The sequence below is a fragment of the Ascidia mentula genome, chromosome 3 (genome assembly GCF_947561715.1).
Source record: "Ascidia mentula chromosome 3, kaAscMent1.1, whole genome shotgun sequence".
Taxonomy (NCBI): Eukaryota; Metazoa; Chordata; class Ascidiacea; order Phlebobranchia; family Ascidiidae; genus Ascidia; species Ascidia mentula.
In genome coordinates, this window is record NC_138568.1 from 15,075,770 (window position 1) to 15,094,532 (window position 18,763).

At 38.6% G+C, this 18,763-nt stretch overlaps 1 protein-coding gene across 1 annotated transcript; it reads left to right on the forward strand.

Moving 5' to 3' along the window:
- The first annotated feature begins 2,811 nt into the window (after positions 1-2,811).
- Positions 2,812-11,735, forward strand: LOC145895719 (integrin alpha-2-like). The gene is made up of 26 exons (XM_082984505.1): positions 2,812-2,963; positions 3,076-3,212; positions 3,350-3,408; positions 3,512-3,626; positions 3,970-4,084; positions 4,265-4,368; positions 4,696-4,879; positions 5,080-5,261; positions 5,690-5,757; positions 6,148-6,310; positions 6,782-6,867; positions 6,954-7,199; positions 7,626-7,838; positions 8,086-8,389; positions 8,459-8,601; positions 8,898-9,034; positions 9,102-9,243; positions 9,466-9,567; positions 9,766-9,854; positions 10,036-10,117; positions 10,499-10,609; positions 10,683-10,814; positions 10,935-11,048; positions 11,118-11,204; positions 11,332-11,469; positions 11,628-11,735. Exons 1-26 carry the CDS (start codon positions 2,812-2,814, stop codon positions 11,733-11,735), a joined length of 3,513 nt encoding a protein of 1,170 aa, XP_082840631.1.
- The last annotated feature ends 7,028 nt before the right edge of the window (positions 11,736-18,763 follow it).

The window sequence follows — 18,763 nt, forward strand, 5'->3', positions numbered from 1 at the left end:
TCCTCTAGCTCCATCACGTGGATGTTATTAAAAATAGTCCTCTAGCTCCACCAGACGGATGTAATTTAAAACAGTCTTCCAGCTCCATCATGTGGATGTTATTAAAAATAGTCCTCTAGCTCCTACACACGGATGTAATTTAAAACAGTCTTCTAGCTCCATCACGTGGATGTTATTAAAAATAGTCCTCTAGCTCCACCAGACCGATGTAATTTAAAACAGTCTTCTAGCTCCACCAGACGGATGTAATTTAAAACAGTCTTCCAACTCCATCACACGAATGTTATTTAAAACAGTCCTGTAGCTCCATCACGCGGATTTTATTTAAAATATTATTTCTCTAGCTTCACCATGCGGATGTTATTTAAAAATAGTTCACATGCTTCACCGCATAAATGTTAATAAAAAGAGTCCTCTAGCTCCACCAGACGGATGTAATTTAAAACAGTTTTCAAGCTACACCGCACGGAAGATATTAAAAATAGTCCTCTAGCTCCACCAGACGGATGTAATTTAAAACAGTCTTCCAGCTCCATCATGTGGATGTTATTAAAAATAGTCCTCTAGCTCCTACACACGGATGTAATTTAAAACAGTCTTCTTGCTCCATCACGTGGATGTTATTAAAAATAGTCCTCTAGCTCCACCAGACCGATGTAATTTAAAACAGTCTTCTAGCTCCACCAGACGGATGTAATTTAAAACAGTCTTCCAACTCCATCACACGAATGTTATTTAAAACAGTCCTGTAGCTCCATCACGCGGATTTTATTTAAAATATTATTTCTCTAGCTTCACCATGCGGATGTTATTTAAAAATAGTTCACATGCTTCACCGCATAAATGTTAATAAAAAGAGTCCTCTAGCTCCACCAGACGGATGTAATTTAAAACAGTTTTCAAGCTACACCGCACGGAAGATATTAAAAATGGTCCTCTAGCTCCACCAGACGGATGTAATTTAAAACAGTTTTCAAGCTACACCGCACGGATGATATTAAAAATGGTCCTCTAGCTCCACCAGACGGATGTAATTTAAAACAGTCTTCTAGCACCATCACGTGGATGTTTTTGAAAATAGTCTTCCAGCTCGTTTTCGCGGATGTGACTAAAAATAGTCCTCTAGCTCCATCTCGCAGATGTTATTTAAATATTTTTTCTCCAGCTTCACCATGCGGATGTTATTTAAAAATCGTTCACTTGCTTCATCGCATAAATGTTAATAAAACAGTCCTCTAGCTCCACCAGGCGAATGTTAATAAAAATAGCTAGATTGCTAAACTACTTCTGTCTCCAAACGTTGATGAGCACTGAGCTAGAAGACTATTCCAAATAACATCCGCGTGATGAAGCTACTATTTTAAATAACATCCATGTAAAATGTGTACTGTGTAAAAGAAACAGTATAAAATATAAGTCGTATTGGAGCCGACGCACCATCAAGCATTTAGCAGCGGCTGGAATTGCCGAGTATAATTTTTTTGCGAGAGGCGGCGTTTTCCCCCAACCAGTCTCAGGTTTTGAAAGTTAACCTTGTGCTTGTTTTTTTTTTGCTAGATGAAGATTTATAAAGCCGTGAGTTATTTCCAACGATTAAAATCAGAGACAGTATTACAAAAGAAAGTACATGGCACCGAATTCAGTCATTTTTACGACTTTGTGGCGCATTAATGTTTTTCGTGAATTAACGACGCATCCTTGCGACCACTCAAAAAGTTGATTAGAATAGTGTCTGGTTTGAGTTGTTGGGGTGAATTTATAGACCTACAGCATTGCTTGTCAAACACTTTTGAACAGAACATGCTATAATTTTCGAAAGGAGGTAGCTGATGTGGTTGAAGTACTTTAAATGTTGCGATTTAAAAACGGCTGAAAACCTCTGATTCAGAATACGAAATGCAGAACCAAATAACTACCGTCGGAGTTTGTTAAAGTGTAAACGCGAGTCGCGCGTTCCATGCAGGCGCGCAATACGTCATAACTGCAAAGCAAGCCTTCACAGGCTCATTCTTCTTGTAAAACCGTAATAAAAACATGTCGCATGGGTTCCGATGAAAGCAAATCCTTCAATCCACTATTCGACTCAATATAATACGCCACATCCGGACAATGGCAGGTACAAAATACTTCCCTCACAAGGCAGTAGTAAAGTTGAATAATTAATCTTCATTTTGGTTTCTCCATAAACAAGAGGAACTAAATGCAAGGAAGTCTATTCAACAGGTTGAATGGTTTCACCAACTCTACATCAAATGCAATGTGCAGCTGCTAGGATCAATGAATCAGAATGTTTACTATTTTGAAATTGTAAGCTATTATCGCAGTAGGTATAGTTCAGTGCACAGTTTTATTTTGTGAACTTTTAGTAATGCTTTGATTACTTTAGTCATGCCAAGTTTGCATGGGTGGAATGTTAAAACAGATTAATCTCGTACGCAACAAAGTGTTTCTTCTATTTTCAAATCATTATATTTTGTGCGATTGAATTAAGCGAACATCACCTGCAAAACGTAAAATTATCCGATAAAAAGTCTTTAAAGGACATCGAATATTTTGAATGCACAGTCGTATAATCTGGTTAATTTTTAAATTCGTGATTCATTTTTTGGATATGTACATCAATTATATTTTAGCCACCGCCTGAAATAACATTGCAATGCAATATTATTTCAACTCGTTTATCAATCAACGACTGGTGACATTCTACCTGACAAGGAATTTGTGTACACTTACTTGCTACACCTCATAGTTGACTAACGTTGGTAACCACAACTTTGGACGCAGTTGTTTCCACTTAGAAATCTTGTAGGCATGTGTCTCGCAAAATGTCTTGTGTTGCTCTGCGTAAACTTTGTGAAGGTAAGCCTAACACAAAACATAGAGACGAGATCTGCAACGCTAGTTAGACCACAAGATTCGCTGAAGCAAAACTTCGGAGCATCAATTGTGGTGGCAAATGACGGGTAAATTACTTCAAACATTGATACTTGTTCATGCAAAGTGTTTTGTTTGCCTATCGAACCTTGTAATCCATGAGCCTAACTTCGATGAATTTAAACCATGTTTAACCCATAGACCCCCTATATTATTCTACGTCGGAGCACCGAAAGCAGGATATACTCCCAAGTCATCCAGTCCGGGTGCTGTGTACAGATGCCCTTTGGATGACTCAAGCGCCGGAGAAAAACTTTGCGGAAACAAGATCGAGACTGGTAATAGGAAATGTGCAGAAACAAATCATTGCATTAACGGCCAGTCTTTATTGTTATATTGTTTTATACTGTACTGATGTTCGCTTTGGATCATTTAAAGTTATGTTTTCAAGCGCTTGGAAATTCTTGTCTTACAGGTAAAAGCGGAGCTTTGGGATTATCGATGACTAACATAATAAACTCTCAAGATGTTGTGGTGAGACAAATATAAATTCGAGCAAATGAACCTTTTTGTTACTTTTCACCTTAATGAACGTAAAAATACCTAATGCACATATCTAAGTTACTTCAAATTACAGGCTTGCGCACCAAAATACAACTACTCACGCCGGTGCAGTAATGAGCAATGGATGGTGGGAAGTTGCTTAAAAGTAGGTACAGAGGCGCAAGAATTGAGCAACCCATGTCTGCCAGGTAAGCTTTTGCTCCCATAGCAAATATGGAGCTTTAAAAACAGCATAATGAGATATGCAAAACGTGCAAAAATTGCTATAAACCTTGGATAAAATATAGTGTGGATCGGTGAGTATCACTAACACCACACACCATACTTACTCTGCACAAGAGTCATGAATGCATTTTATATGTTCACATGATAAAAATCGGCACATCAAAGTGGTCAATTCCTTATGCTGTTCTTGATGTTGTCGATGCAACTAAAATACCCACGCAGTTGTACGGAACTACCGACTTGGCGTCGATTAAGTTTAGATGGTAAAACATATCACTTACCAGTGAAATATTGTCTTGGTTTTAGGCAGTTGTCCGTTTTTTGTGGATATGATTTTCGTTGTGGATCAGTCAGGAAGTGTGGGAATAAATAATTTTCAGGCAGGACTCGACTGGATAACGGTTGTGCTGGAGAGATTTAGGTATATGTGTTGTTCACCGTATGGGTAATGCATGTGGTGTTCCAAATATATTTCCTATTCTGAATTTACACTTTTTTCTATTTTCATAACAGCTTGTTTCAAGTTTAAAGTTGAAGTTTATCAGTCCTTACTGTAATGACTATAAACTTGATGATAAACGAATATTTTCTTTATTAAAAGGCAACAGATTGACGCTGGGGATGTAAGAGTTGGAGTTGTGAAGTTTTCTACTTCCGCATATGTTGCAATACCAATCGGCTACAAGACGTTTGAAGAACTTAAGAGTAAATATCTGCGTTTTTTGTTGAAACATTGTTCTGTGTTGTGTGATCAACATTCTCGTACACCCTGCATGACGTGATAAATTAGGCACGCGATAGATTGGCAAATGGGACTGATAAAACTTTACGCGTAGAACTATATCTTTAGCGAACATTCTTTTGCTGCGTGATGGTCTCAAGCTTTATAAAGTGTATCGAAACAAGGTGTTGCAAAAGTACCAGCAATTACTTGAACAATAAGTTGTTAGCCGGTAGAGCAAACACTGAGGTGTCCAAGCTAGTAAGATCAATCCTCACCGAGAAAACCCTATATTTGTTTTAAATCTGCAGCACAAGTTGAAAATATCGACTTCGGTGGGGGCAAAACGTATACGGCAAATGCCATAAATTTAGCTGTACAAGAATTTACCACAAAAACGGAATCCTCGGACCAAATTCCCCGGCTGATGATTGTGATGACTGATGGAGAAGCGCATGAATCTGAAAAAATTCCGTCGTCTTCGATGGCTGCAAAGTTTGTATACAACGGTTTATTCTAAATGTAATATTACGCAATCATTTATCAAATTCGTTACGAAATAATGTGCAACCAAATTGTCTACGAACTAAGTAAGTTTGGTGGTAACAGTGTGGATCATGTTAATGAGTCAGCCATGATAATGTTAAACTTAAAGGCATACGAAGGTCCTTGACAACTTCAGTATTTCTACACAGAGCTGAAGGAATTACCATGGTTGCTGTAGGCATCGGTGGAAATGTCAATAAAGATGAGTTACGTGAAATTGCTGGTGGGAACGAAGACCACGTTTTGGAAGTAGCAGGCTTTGACAGTTTAAACAATATATTGGATTCCTTGACGCAAGTTATCGACGAAACTGCGACCGTGCAATTAGAGAGTGGGTATAGTCGCTGTTTAAAGTCTCTGGTAAAGTTTGGGTTCTCTTTAACTATGGTGGCATTTTCCGTGTGTTTTCACGTCGCGAAGAAACTAATTAACTTTTGCAGGGGTAACTATGTATTTCAAGCTTTTGGTTGATAATTGAGAAAAAACAATATTTTTGCTGCTGGAGTTCTGCCTCTCATTATGGTCATAAATGTGCTTTTATTGACGTTGACCCGAACACACCAACATTTTGTTTGACCTTTTAGATCTGCGAACCCATTTTAAACGAGAAATTTTATTCGACCACTAAAAAGGTCCACTTTCCAAAATCTCTCCTAGCTTAAAAAAAGAAAATAAATATCCTGTGGGCCGGTGTATCAACTAACAACGTGAAAAGGTATGAATATTTTTGCATTCGCTGACTGACATGTTTAAACTAAGGTTCTGTCGGCAATGAAACGTCAGAGTTCAGCAACTGCATGCTTGGTTTCTCCACTTCCACAAATCAGGTGTGTATCGCAATGTTCTGGGGTTAACGGTAGGATGCTTGTATATATTCTCAATACACAATTAAGATGTGTATAAGCTGCAGACAGATGGCCACTGTTTCGACCTAAAAGGTCTCATCAGTGCAGCTGGTGTGACTATAAGACGACTTTGCTGACCAAACGGCCAAGCAAAGACTTCCACACAATTAAGATGTTCGCATTTCATTTATCGACCATGACTTTACAGACTACACCACTCAAATACGTAGTTGCTTACGCAAAATCAGCAGTTTTATTGCAAAGAGCACATAAATTAACCTTCAATGCATGCGCCAAAAGTTTTAAACGAAGCCTGTCTTTTTAATATTGGGTGTGTTGATTTTGCGTTAATGTTGCAGCTTGCTTTTCTAGAATGGTCATTTGTTTGTGGGCGCAGTGGGAGCTTTTGACCGAGCAGGTTCTTTTGCTAATTACAACTCACCTGATGATTCTGCAGCTGGTTTACTTGGCTTGACTGGTCTAGAAGTTATAATGAGTCCAGAGAACATAACACACCTGAGAGAATCTTACTTGGGTCAGTACAATGTTTCTCGACTTTTATATTCTTGTTGGGCCTTACTGCTCAACCGGAGAGAGCAACGGGTAGACGTTAACTTGTCAGTACCACGAAGTTGGAAATTCTGGGCCTTCGTATATTAACCGGCAAGACCATATCCTTCACCAACTTTATTGACCAGACCAGATTGGTCAAAACAGTGCGCAGCTCGTTTCCTTTTGTGTTCCCAAGAAAAATTCTTTTTTGCATTTACGTAATATTAAACGCATATAAATTACGTAATATAGATACCATGATTCACAATTCTATATTGATGCAAGTCGAAGAGAGTAAGTGGGTTTTGAGATTTGTTACGAAATGCGACTTTCAGCTAATAGAAATGTCTTCAAACGGACTCAAGTTCAAATGTAACAACTTAGTTTGCATTAAGAATCAACCACTGATGTTCAGTGGTTAACATTGATATTCGAGCACGTATTACTTTGGCAGGTTACTCCACGACAAGCGGAAGGTTCCTTAACGGGTCAACGGAGTTCATAGTTAGTGGATCTCCAAGATACCATTCTAGGGGACAGGTATGAGACCACATGAGCGGAATTTTGCCTTTTTGTCTCGATGTCAACCAACCCATAGACACCTGTTGTAAATCATACTTATCTAGGTTCTTATAATGGTATCATCGGAGACCCAGTCACCTTCCACTTTCTACTATTCCCTGCATCTTCATGGACCCTTGTGGCAACTTGGTGCGTATTTCGGACAGTCTGTGTTAGCGATGGATACGAATGGCGATAGTTACGACGATTTGCTGGTGTCCGCACCACTTTTTTCTGACAACGTCGGCTACGACCATGGTCGGGTTTTCGTTTACATGAACAACCCAAAAAATCCTGGCCCTTCACAATGGGTAGGTTCCTTGACAGTTTACTAACCGCAAAAGTAAAATAAACCTTTTACCAATTCATAAGATTACCTTAGACAATAACCTTGTTTAAATATTCAGCTGTCGACAAGGCTACTGCTTCGACCCAATGGGTCCCAGCAATGCAGCCATGGTGTGACTAAAACGATTTGTCAGCTCAATTGCAGACAAGACTTCTACTTTGTGTTGACTCTACAGCCATCATCAAATTAAATAAATCATGTATAAGCAATACATATAAGTAGTGCTTAAAACAAAATTGTAATTTTTTTTTTAAATTGTAGTGAAATGTCAATTGGAAATTCGACGCAACAGCAAAATTTAAAAAAACAACAACAACAACACAAAACTGTCGTACTATTCGGCACTAAAATTTAGTTTTTTTTTTATAAATAATAAAATTTTCACCAGGTTAATTCCACATACGTTCCGATGATGTTGGTCGGTAACAACGTCAACACGGCACGTTTTGGTCTATCCATGGCAACACCCGGGGATGTTGATCTTAATGGTTACGATGACGTCATAATAGGCGCCCCGGGAGAATCATTGACGTCTTCAGGAAGTGGAGCTGTGTACGTTTACTATTCCAGCGCCCAAGGCTTGTCCAATTCATATAAACAGGTTTGAGACGTTGATTGATTTGTAACATGAGTCAGGAACTGCCTTCCGCAATAACTACCGCAAGTGATTCCACTTCGCAGCGAATGTGTTTCAGTGTGGAGGTTTTAGAAACTACACAATAAAATAACCACGAGGCCAAAACAGTAACGTATGCCTGAATGCGAATTTTGTGAAACCTCCATATCTTTGGAAATTCTTTCTTCAACTAATACAATGCGGCCCAACTACTTCCGCCTACTTTATACAGAGAATCGAAGGAAGCTCTGTTGCGCCATCATTGGTCAACTTTGGATATTCTTTTGGAATCGGACCAAGCCAAGGAACAGACGTAGACAACAACCACTATCCTGACTTGTGGATGGGGGCTGCTTCCAGCGATACTGTAGTAATACTACGTGCAAGACCGGTGATAGACGTTTCATGCAAAGTACGGGTACATCGCCCGGTCATTGACGTAACCACGTGCATAAATGACATCACCATGCCTTGTGCGGCGTTTCAGACTTGTCTAAACGCAAATACCAGGGACCACAGCTCCTTTGATGGTTTCGGCAAGTACTATTTTGTTAGTTGGTTGGCAGAACATCACTCCGAGTAAACAACGGGATGTTTTTGTGCAGATATGGTTACGACTCTTACCCTCGACAGTCTTTCTAACAGCATCGATGGATCAAGAATAGTGCTGATAGGTAACGCCAGTATTTCCGCGCGCCAATTTGTTACCTCGACTGAGACATGCAGAAACTACAGCGTCCGCATCAATGTAAGTTAAAGAGGCAGATCACTATGGGTAGCAGTAGGAAAAGGTTTGACAAGTCCTACTTAACATTTCCCTCCCATGAGAAAACAACATATACTACTCAAAAACTGCAGTAAACAGTCACAGTAATTTTGATCACAATAAAAATAAATATTAATTTATTTATTACGTAAATATGTGATTAAGTGCCAACAGTAAATTCTCCTTCTCTTTAAAACAAACAGGCACCCGAGTTTTTACGGATCGGCGGCTTAACTACACCAATCAGGGTGACCTACAGCTATGATTTTTCATCCCAGCACAAAGCACAAGTTATGTCCCCCGTGACAGACACCCTAGGAAAGAATTTCGCGTACGCTGATTGGACGATTTACAACGGTTGTCAGGGAAACAACTACACGTGCAAAGGCGATCTTGCGTTAAAAGTTTCCTACTCGTAAGCTGTTTGTTTTACTTTTCTGAATGACCGCAAAAAGGCAACAGAAACCAAATGATGTTTTCAGGATTCCACAAAGCAGCCAAGCGTACGTAATCAAGAGTAGTGAAAACGTATTTTCATTGGCCGTTACCATTAGTAACCACGGACCTGATCCCGCTTTCTCCGTTAGGCTTGAAATTACATCTCTATCGATTGGAGTCAGTCAGGTTAGCAAAACCTTTGGCTGTAATATGTCTAAAGCTAATAAAAATTTTTGTGGGGTTTGCAATACTATTAAAAACTGTTTATTCGCAATAATTAACAGATTGTCAAACTCTGAATATTGACTGTTCGTTGAAACTCACAAGAATAGCCTCTTAACGAGTTTCGACAATTCAAATAAAGTTAACGCCACTGTTAGTTTAAACAAGGCATGTTCATTTGTTTAGATTCTTTCCACTTGTGCGGATATTTTTCCGAGTGAAAGTGGAAACAGAAAGACGGTGATCGTTTTAAAATCACCCATCTCGCTTCTGTCCAGTGGTGATCAGGTAACTTTTGTCTGATATTATTCCTACTTTTGAAAGTAACGAAACACGGACGATGGGTAAAGTCATAATACATTTTTATGGTAAATTTTGCAAAAGAAAATTGCATTTGTATTATTCTCAAAATACTTAATTACCATTTCGCAATAAAAAGAAGTGAAGTTTAATGACAAAAATTTTAATGTGTGCGATTCCGAACAGTGCAAGGTCGAAATTCTTTACGCTCTTCAATCGCTCACGAGGAGGGCTACGGTTGACAAACTTGCGATTCATGGAGAACTCCTGTCAGGGTAAACTGCAACACATTTTCATTAACTTTTCCACAGTCCAACAGTAAAGCACAGCACAACATGTTGTAACAAGATGGTTTTGCGTAATTTCCGTATCAATGATTACATAGGTTATTGCAATCAATATTTTTAACCGGTGGGAAAATGGCAAGTTAAATGTGGGTTTGAAAATGTATTCCAGATATGAAAAACATACGGATACGAACAAATTTAACAACGATTTTAACTACGAAAGAAGCATTAAATACGATGTTAACCTTGCTGTAACCAGGTTAGTAGGTTTTTATTTCAACATTGTTAATTTTTTTTTGGTTATCATTGAGGAATTACCAAATTTCTCAGAGTAAATCAACAATATCTTTTATTAGCATTTTACCATTAAAAATAAAAAAAATGTAACACAATCATGTAATGTGGAGTTTTGCAGACAATGTCGAAAAAACGATATTTTTTTCAGTCAAAGCCCGAGCTACACGGTCTTTTTCCAATCAAATCAATTAACTTCACGAAACACAATTCAATCAATCATGGATCCGGTGTTCCCTGCACCAATCATACATACGTTTAGGGTTCGTAAGAGCACAAGAAAATACAACATATCTACAAGTGACATAATTTTATTATTTTGATCCACGCTGATGCAGATCTACAACAAGGGATCGCAACTGCTTTCATCGGGTGGTCTTACATTCCAGTGGACCGACATGACTTTAGATGGCTTTCAACTTCTCTACCTGTACCACTTCACGTGTTTGGTATGTTGATGTCGTTGAGTCATGTCAGTACAAAGGCATATTTCCTTAGCTCCAACTTCTGTTTTATTGCAAGCCCGCGGCGAAATGCGTTTGCAACCTGAATACAGCGGTCAACAAGTTGGGTATTCCCCTGACCAACGACACGAGGTTCAGTCACCAGCTTCGCTTTCCTCCAATCGAAGCCAAACCGATCCCACTTAAACCGGTAATATGTTGAGCACGAAAACATTATGCCTGTTCGTGTTTCGTTTAACTTGCAAGAAACGTTACAAACCTCCTGAAAGCAATGTTACAAGACAGCAGTAGTTTGTTTTTATGTCAACAGAACTGCACCAATGTTAAATGCCAAACAATACTGTGTCACGTGACTGATCTTACAGCATTTACGTCCGTGGTTGTAGAAGCTCGCTTCGTCCTCTGGGCGCCTTCATTTACCGGGGTGAGAACTGAAATGCCACAAAATAATATACAAACATTTTTTGTTTCGTTCTTGGTGTGTTTTTTGCAGAACAACGTGGAAAGTTCGCCGACTTCTAGCGTGATGCTAAACATTTCGTCATCACCGGTTTATCCTATGAAGAATTACGTTGCCCTGGTAACAAAGCCCTGTTAACTTTCCTTATTGGTGTCAAAAACACTGCAACATAGATGTGACATAGCTCTGTTAGGCACTTCGCTTATTTTTGTTAGAAATCTAAATGTTATTGAATTTGTGACGTCAGGCTTCGACCACAATAAAAGCAAACAAGTCACCAGATGCTCTACCACAGTCGAGGGATACCTCGGATATTTTGGCGATTCTCGGTGCAATTCTCGGGGGAGTAGCCTTACTGTCAATAGTAGTGTTGGTGTGTTGGAAGGTGAGTTAATGAAATTTTGAATTAAATTTAATAAATAAATTTTATGTACAAGTGTCACACACAATTAGATAATCATTGTAAGTAATCTTATATTTAACTTCTCTCGGCAAATACAAGATAACGGTGGCTTGAAAATATATATATATGCTGTTGCTTAGATTGGATTCTTCAACAGCAAGTATAAAGATAAGCTTGTGGAGGCACAACAAGTTGATGAGACACCAACTATAGTAGAAGATATTGAGGAGGAAAAAAACAAAGATTAGGAAAAAAATAATTTCAAAAAACTGGATTATTGCTGATAAATATTACTTGTATTTGGAGAATAAATTTTGGTGACACGCGAAGACAGGCTACTTTAAGAATGAAATTATTGGAAAGCAAAGCAACTTTATGCAAAATAAGCCTTGGTTTTTGAAATGTAAAAAACGCAGCAGAAAATAATATAGAAGCCCAGGTCACGAAAAAAGCCTTATCAAGCGAAGTCATATTCGTCTTTTGATTATAATCATTAACATACTTACTATAGGAAAAATGCAGTGAAAAACTTTACGTAATTTTATCGTACAAAAAAACTTTATTGTTACAAAAAAACGCAAAAGTTTTTAATGCATTCGCATGATATGGCAGGATCGTACCATTGCACAGGTCCTCACTGGGCGGTCAAGGTTATTCGGTTTGTGAATGCAAGTATTGTACTTCTCGAAACAACGCTTACATCCACGTCCACAAGACGCTGCGCTAATGGCTAACCACGAGTCTGTTTCAGCACTACGGTTTACCCCACTTTGCATTACTTGTTTGAAACTTCGAATATATAGCTTTAAAACACCAACAGCACGAAAAAGTGTCTCGAATCCTTCATTAGTTCGGTTTATATCCGTAGTTTCGCTCTAAAGCCAATAAAGCGAGAGGAAGGCGTAAAAGAAATCTAGGTGGCGCTGCGATAAAAAAATCAACGTGTGATGACTAGTACTTTTATTTGACATCAATGTTTTAACCTCTGCATCTGCTTCTACTCGTCTCTCTGTCTGGTCCGCCCATTCCCCTCGTGTTTGTTTGAGGCAATTGTTTTCAACTGCTTTACGACGTCCTTCTTCGTTCTCGATCAATCCCTCATTAATCGAGACGGAGTATTCTACTTGCCCGTGATCCAAGCACCTGTCATGATCGAGACAATGGATATACTCTTGATGCATCCTACGCCTTCGCAATTACAAAGGGGCTCCACTGCAACAAAGTGTTCCTCAGACGAGTATGCGATATTACCGGAGGTCAGTGTCGGTATCAGGCGAGCATCGTGCGAGTCTGCAAGCAACCTCACCGGATGGTCGGATAAAAATGACTGGAACAGTGGCTTCAGAAGTTACAGTTATGTTTCCGGTGGCGGAAAAATCATTGTTTCTTATAACTCTTGATTAAAACCAAATTTTACTCTTGATTCAAACCTGAATTCCATCAATTTTATGTTATAATCGACCAAATTAGAATATAGTGACGTCATCATAACAACCTCTCCGGACATGACAACGATTTTTCGTAACTAACTAACTTTTACTCAGTGCGTGTACACACCCTGTCTGCAGTTTTGCAATAATATGGGTTTTTTGTACATATATAACTTTTACCCACCTTCAATCATCACAACATACATCTCAACTAAACTTTCAGTTCACTTGTAAGGTCGCCATTTAATCTACGTTTATTTCAACCAACTTATCTGAGTGTAAGAAACTTCAATGAAAACATTTATACGAAACATCGGTATTTATGTTACGCTTCTTAAATAAACGCTCTCCTTGGTTCTCAGGACGCTGCATTCACGGCCAACCACAAGCCTGTTCCAGCACAACCGTTTTGATAACATCTTGTTCATAAAAACTCTAAAAATACCACAGACGAATCACAATCTGCCAAAAACGGTCTGTCTCGCGATGTCACTTAGCGTCTCGTGTCAGCCCAGTTTTTCTATTTTCTCCGGCCAGTCATTGGCCCTACCCGTGTCACGTGAGAGGAAAGGAGCTAGCGCTGCGATATAAAATCAACGTGCGGTGGAGACACTTGGTAAATATATTTGACTAAGCAGGTGGAAGGTGAAATAACAAAAGGTGAAAATAAACGTGGCGTAAAAGAATACGCGTGATACAATGAAAGCATTAAACTTGAGAAAAAACGCCAACAAGTGATCGCAAGTTCTTTTGCGCTACATTTACATTGAAATAATACACAGTCTCCCGTACAAGAAATACACCACTTTCTAATTAACCACATACAAACGTATATCTTTCATTTGGGATCAGGGTGATTTTGGAAATCGTGATTCAATTGTGCGAATCCCACACGTTTGTTGGTGTGGTCGAACGTGGTGTAGTAGTTTCCAGATATTGCCGATGACCCAACATAACATATCTACTGCTTCCCAAAACCAATGTAACATGCTGTCGGTTCCTGTAACACATCGCCTCATCGTATATCTTTGTATTCAATACAAAAAGTCTCTTCTGGCAACAATATTTATATATAACTTATCAGCATCCTTCAACATTAAAATGCCTGGCAGCATCATTAGTAATAAACTTGAGCATTAAAGAATACCTTTACGTAGTAAAAAAAATACAGACGGTATACCAACATACGTGTCCTACTTGAATATCATTGACAGTGTAGCAGAATCACAAGGCGTTTGAGAAAAAAATTCCAAAGGCTTAAAGCTGCTACAGGCCTATTGACGGGAGAACCAACATTACAACCTTTTCAAAGACAAATTTCCACCATGAAGCAACGCGTAAATGGATTGGTCGTGCAGTGGAACAAGAAAAAAGAAAGTATAAGGTATGAATGCCACTTACCTGACAACTACCATATTCTAAACAGAGGCAAGTGACGTCAACCGAAACTTATTGTTGTGCACGCTAGGTTTAGTCTTCTCACCCGATATATCTACTCCAGTTGGTTTGACACCAAAGTAAAACCACTTACCTTTAATATGTACTGCTCAGGAGTGAGTATGTACTCGATGCCTGAGAGCGTGATGATTACATTCGGGAGTGTGGAAATCATTTAGCAGGAATTCACATCATTTTGATTGGCACCAAGAATATTTCGAATCCTTTCGAATTCATCCCGACATACACAAATATATGGAGACCCTACATCGATTTTGGCGTTGCAGCCATCAACACAAAATTGTGATCCACTCCGTGAGTTATAATTGACAAACATACCATTTGAACAGTACGATAGTTGAGCCCTCCAGTGAATCATGTGGGATCCACACCGCCCAAGTACAATTTGTAGTATAGATTAAAGATGCCGCGCTGTTGTATTTGCGATGTAGGCCTACTGTTGCAGAAGGCAGCATTAGGTGTGGGAATTAAAGAATGATTTAGTGTTAATATACTTTTTGTATTGCCAACGTTTATTGGAATCAATACCCCAGATGATCTTACCACAAGCAACATCAGATCTTTTGCACTTAATTGATGGCACCTAAATAAATGAAGTCCTTGTATCAATTGTCACATGGAACAACTGAGGGGCCGTCCAGATTTCGATATCTCGAACTTATAAAATGCACTTGATAGTTTCATTTATTATTACAATGACCATATGCATACATTGTCGTAATTGCTCAGTGTTCGTGACCAATTCCAATAGCAGTAAAAGCGAACTTCACATATTTACTGTGTGTGTATTTCATATTCTCCCTTTCCCGTTCTTTCACGTCTCTGTGCTTTGTCTGTGCTTCTGAAGTTTTATTCTAAACACAAGGTATAACAACAAGGTAAGATGCAAGGACATGCATAGGAAAAATCTTAATTCGCATCACTTACATGCGACCACAGCAAAGTTTTTCCAACAGCAGAAGAAATACAACAACTTTCATCTTAGTGACAACATACAAAAAACAGTGAGTTTTTGTATACATCATAACTAACTAATCCTCTGACACAACGTTTAAATTTTAGCCAAGCTATTTTGATCAGGGAGGACAAATTTAAATTAAGATGCGAAACCTTTTACACGAAACAATCAACAACTTCATAAACAGGATCTTCGGCTATAAATCCTCGTTTTAGTTCTCTTTGCTCTCGCGATGTTATTGTTGATAGAAACTAGTGAGCTTCAAGTACCTTTTCTGATCGTCATCCTGAAACCGCGTGTGAAAATTTTCTTTTCATTAACAAGGTTCGGTTACAACAACGGTCATTCGCGCCTCTCACAAGTTTTCTTATCTAGCTACTTGCAATTACTAAAATTAGCCCTTGGTATAAGCTTCCAGAAAGAGTGCTCTTGCTTTGTGTGAATGTTTATCGTAAAACAACACAAATTTGCTTAAATTACTGATAAAACTCAAATGAAATGAAATCATGCGTGATTTGCCCCCCAAAAACAATTGTACAGATGAACGATGCACAAAAGAAATAAAATCACAGGTACATGGATAAAACCTACATATCGTGGGCACAGTGTAAGGTATAGATATTTTATTCTAAATCTACCTATCGTGGACACAGTTTAAGGTATAGGTAATTTACTGTAACGCTAAACAAAGCTACCCATCGTGGACAGAGTGCAGGTTATAGCTATTTTATTCTAAATCCACCTATCGTGGACACAGTGAAAGGTATAGCTAATTTACTGTAACGTTTAACAAAGCTACCTATAGTGGACAAAGCCTAAGGTATAGCTATTTTATTCCAAAGCTAACTGTCGTGGACACAGGGCAAGGTATAGCTATTTTATTCTAAAGCTACCTATCGTGGACACAGTGCAAAGTATAGATAATTGAATGTAACGCTTTGAAAAGCCACTATGCTTTAAACCCCGGTTTTGTCCTGTTGGTGCGCATTTTCTATTAATGGTATTCCTCCCTCGCCGTTTTCTTAACTTGTTGTGCTTCTTTCTCCCTTCTTGCCTTTTTTTTGCTTTTTTCGCGCGTGAATATTTATCGCTGTGTGGGCGTTTTTACTTCATTATCCTGATGAAGGTTCGTTGTATAACAACCGAAACGTCGAACAAACAAGTTTTTCTTTTGCCAGAAGAGCTTTTAATTACAAATAGTATGCCTGGCAGCGTTAGTAACAAACTATGCATCTTCTAAATTATAATTTGATACTTCATTGGCACCTCGCAGTCTGGCTGTGGTTAATTTTGCTAACGATTGCGTCACTGTAAGCTAAAGGAACATAAGCGCGTGGTAATCTTTGTGTAAACAGAGGGGATTTGTGTGGGATAAAGTTTTCCTTCGCACAACGTTTCACAGTTGACTGACATAACAGAAGTCAGCGATTAAGGCGACGTGCGTGCGTTATTTACGAACATTCCTTCCTAACCCAGAGTTTTAGTTCTTGTTGGTCATTGGTGGAATTTTATGTTGTTGGTTCCCCAGATTTAGTCATTACTCACGTTGCTGTTGGTTATCAAGCTTTGGTTGAAGTGGTCACTCTTTCAGTTATTGGAGCTTCAGTGATAGTCGTTATATATTTTGTTGTTGGAATTTCAGTTCTAGGTAATACTCTTATTTTTGTTTTTTGTTGTGGTCGTTGCTGCTGTTGTAAATTGAGATTTAGATGTAGTCGTAACCACTAATGCTGTTGAAACTTTAGTTGTTACAGTTGTCATTTTTAAATGTAGTTGTCACCCCAGTTGTTGTCAATGGTTCGTTTGTCGTCGATTCTGTTGTCGGTAGTGTTGGAGGCTTAACGTTTGGCATTATTTGTTGTTTGATTTCTTTACAATCGATCTTACACCAGGATTTGCAGTTGTAAACACTTTATGGAATGTGGAACATCCTGTAGTTGTCAAGAATGTTATTGTTTTTTTTGCTTTGGGCCACTGGTTTATTGGTAGTTTATTGCAATCTTTTTTGTAGCAATGTCCAATATTCAATTTCTTGAGAACATGTGATGTCTGTCGAAACTAACATCAATATATATCCATATATCACTACGCATTGCAAAACTACTGTTGTTTTAAGTGCTACAAGTACACATAACTTACTTTTAACTGGGTATTATTTTACGCAAATGCTGCGTGCAGACAATTTCCTTCAGTGAACGTTTGCAGTTATATTTAGGTTTGTTGAAGATAGTGTTTAACCTATTGTATGGGACGTATTCGAGATTTCTGCCAATACTTCTCCTTGGGTTTTGGTGCAGCTGTTTGTCTGTCACGCATTCAAACTCTTTACCAGCAAACCGGACCAGAAAGTAAAAATACAGTGAGAAGCCTTTTTCACAGGCTTCGCGCAATGCTGCAGAATCCAACGCATTCTTTTGACGTCATGAAGAAACACGTTGTCGGGGTTTCTGGGTGAATGCGATACGACCAAACGTAATGAATGAGACAGGCTTTGTATCCACAGTTTGTGCTGTGCATTTAAATACAGCAAATAACTCGCGACTGCTTTCCCAAATGCAAGATGGAAACGCGGCATTAAATTGAAATTAAACACAATTTTAAGTTAAGTTTACCCGCCCGAAAAATGTTTTTGTAGTAAATGATACAGGAAAACAAATTGACTGTATGGGCATTTGTAGGTTCGATTGCCGGAACTCAAACACAAAACAAGTTATTTGGTTCGTTTTTAGCAATGTTTGGTCAAATACGTTTACTCAAGGTCGCATTTCGTTGCATGCAGTTTTAATGCTACTTGTTGTGGACACAATGAAAGGTGTAGTGAATATACTCCAATCTTTAACAAAGTTACCTATTCAGGACACAGTGCAAGGTTTAGCTAGTCTACTCAAACGCTTTATCAAAGTAACCCATTGTGGTTACAGTTCAAGGTATATACTATGTCAGACCTTTAGCAAGGCTACCTATCGTGGACACAGTGCAAGGTATAGATAATCTATTCTATTGCAGTGCAAGGTATAGCTAGACAAATATGAAGCAAAGTGGGGGTCAATAAACGTTAATAAACGATAACATCAAGTTTAATTAGCCATTGGGTTTTAAACATTCCCAACCAACACACTTTTGATAGCAGTGTGTTTTAAATGATATGTGGCCAGCTATTACAATTTTTCACGTTTATACATCTTCTAAATTTTTAGTTAGATAATTCATTGACACCTAGCAGTCTGGCAGTGGTTAATTTTGCTAACGATTACGTCACTGTAAGCTAAAGGAACACAAGCGCGTGGTAATCGTAGTGTAAACAGAAGAGAATTGCATGCGGCAAAGCTTTGCTTCGCTCGACGTCTCACGGTTAACTGACATAACGGAAGTCAGTGATTAACGTGATGTGGGAGCGTTATTTACGCACTGAAAGTGTATGAAAGTAACA

Coding starts and splice junctions, on each gene's coding strand:
- LOC145895719 (XM_082984505.1), top strand. CDS start 2,812: ATGTGTCTCGCAAAATGTCTTGTGTTGCTCTGCGTAAACTTTGTGAAG. Junction 2,964..3,075: donor ATTGTGGTGGCAAATGACGG/GTAAATTACTTC, acceptor TTTAACCCATAG/ACCCCCTATATTATTCTACG. Junction 9,855..10,035: donor CATGGAGAACTCCTGTCAGG/GTAAACTGCAAC, acceptor AATGTATTCCAG/ATATGAAAAACATACGGATA.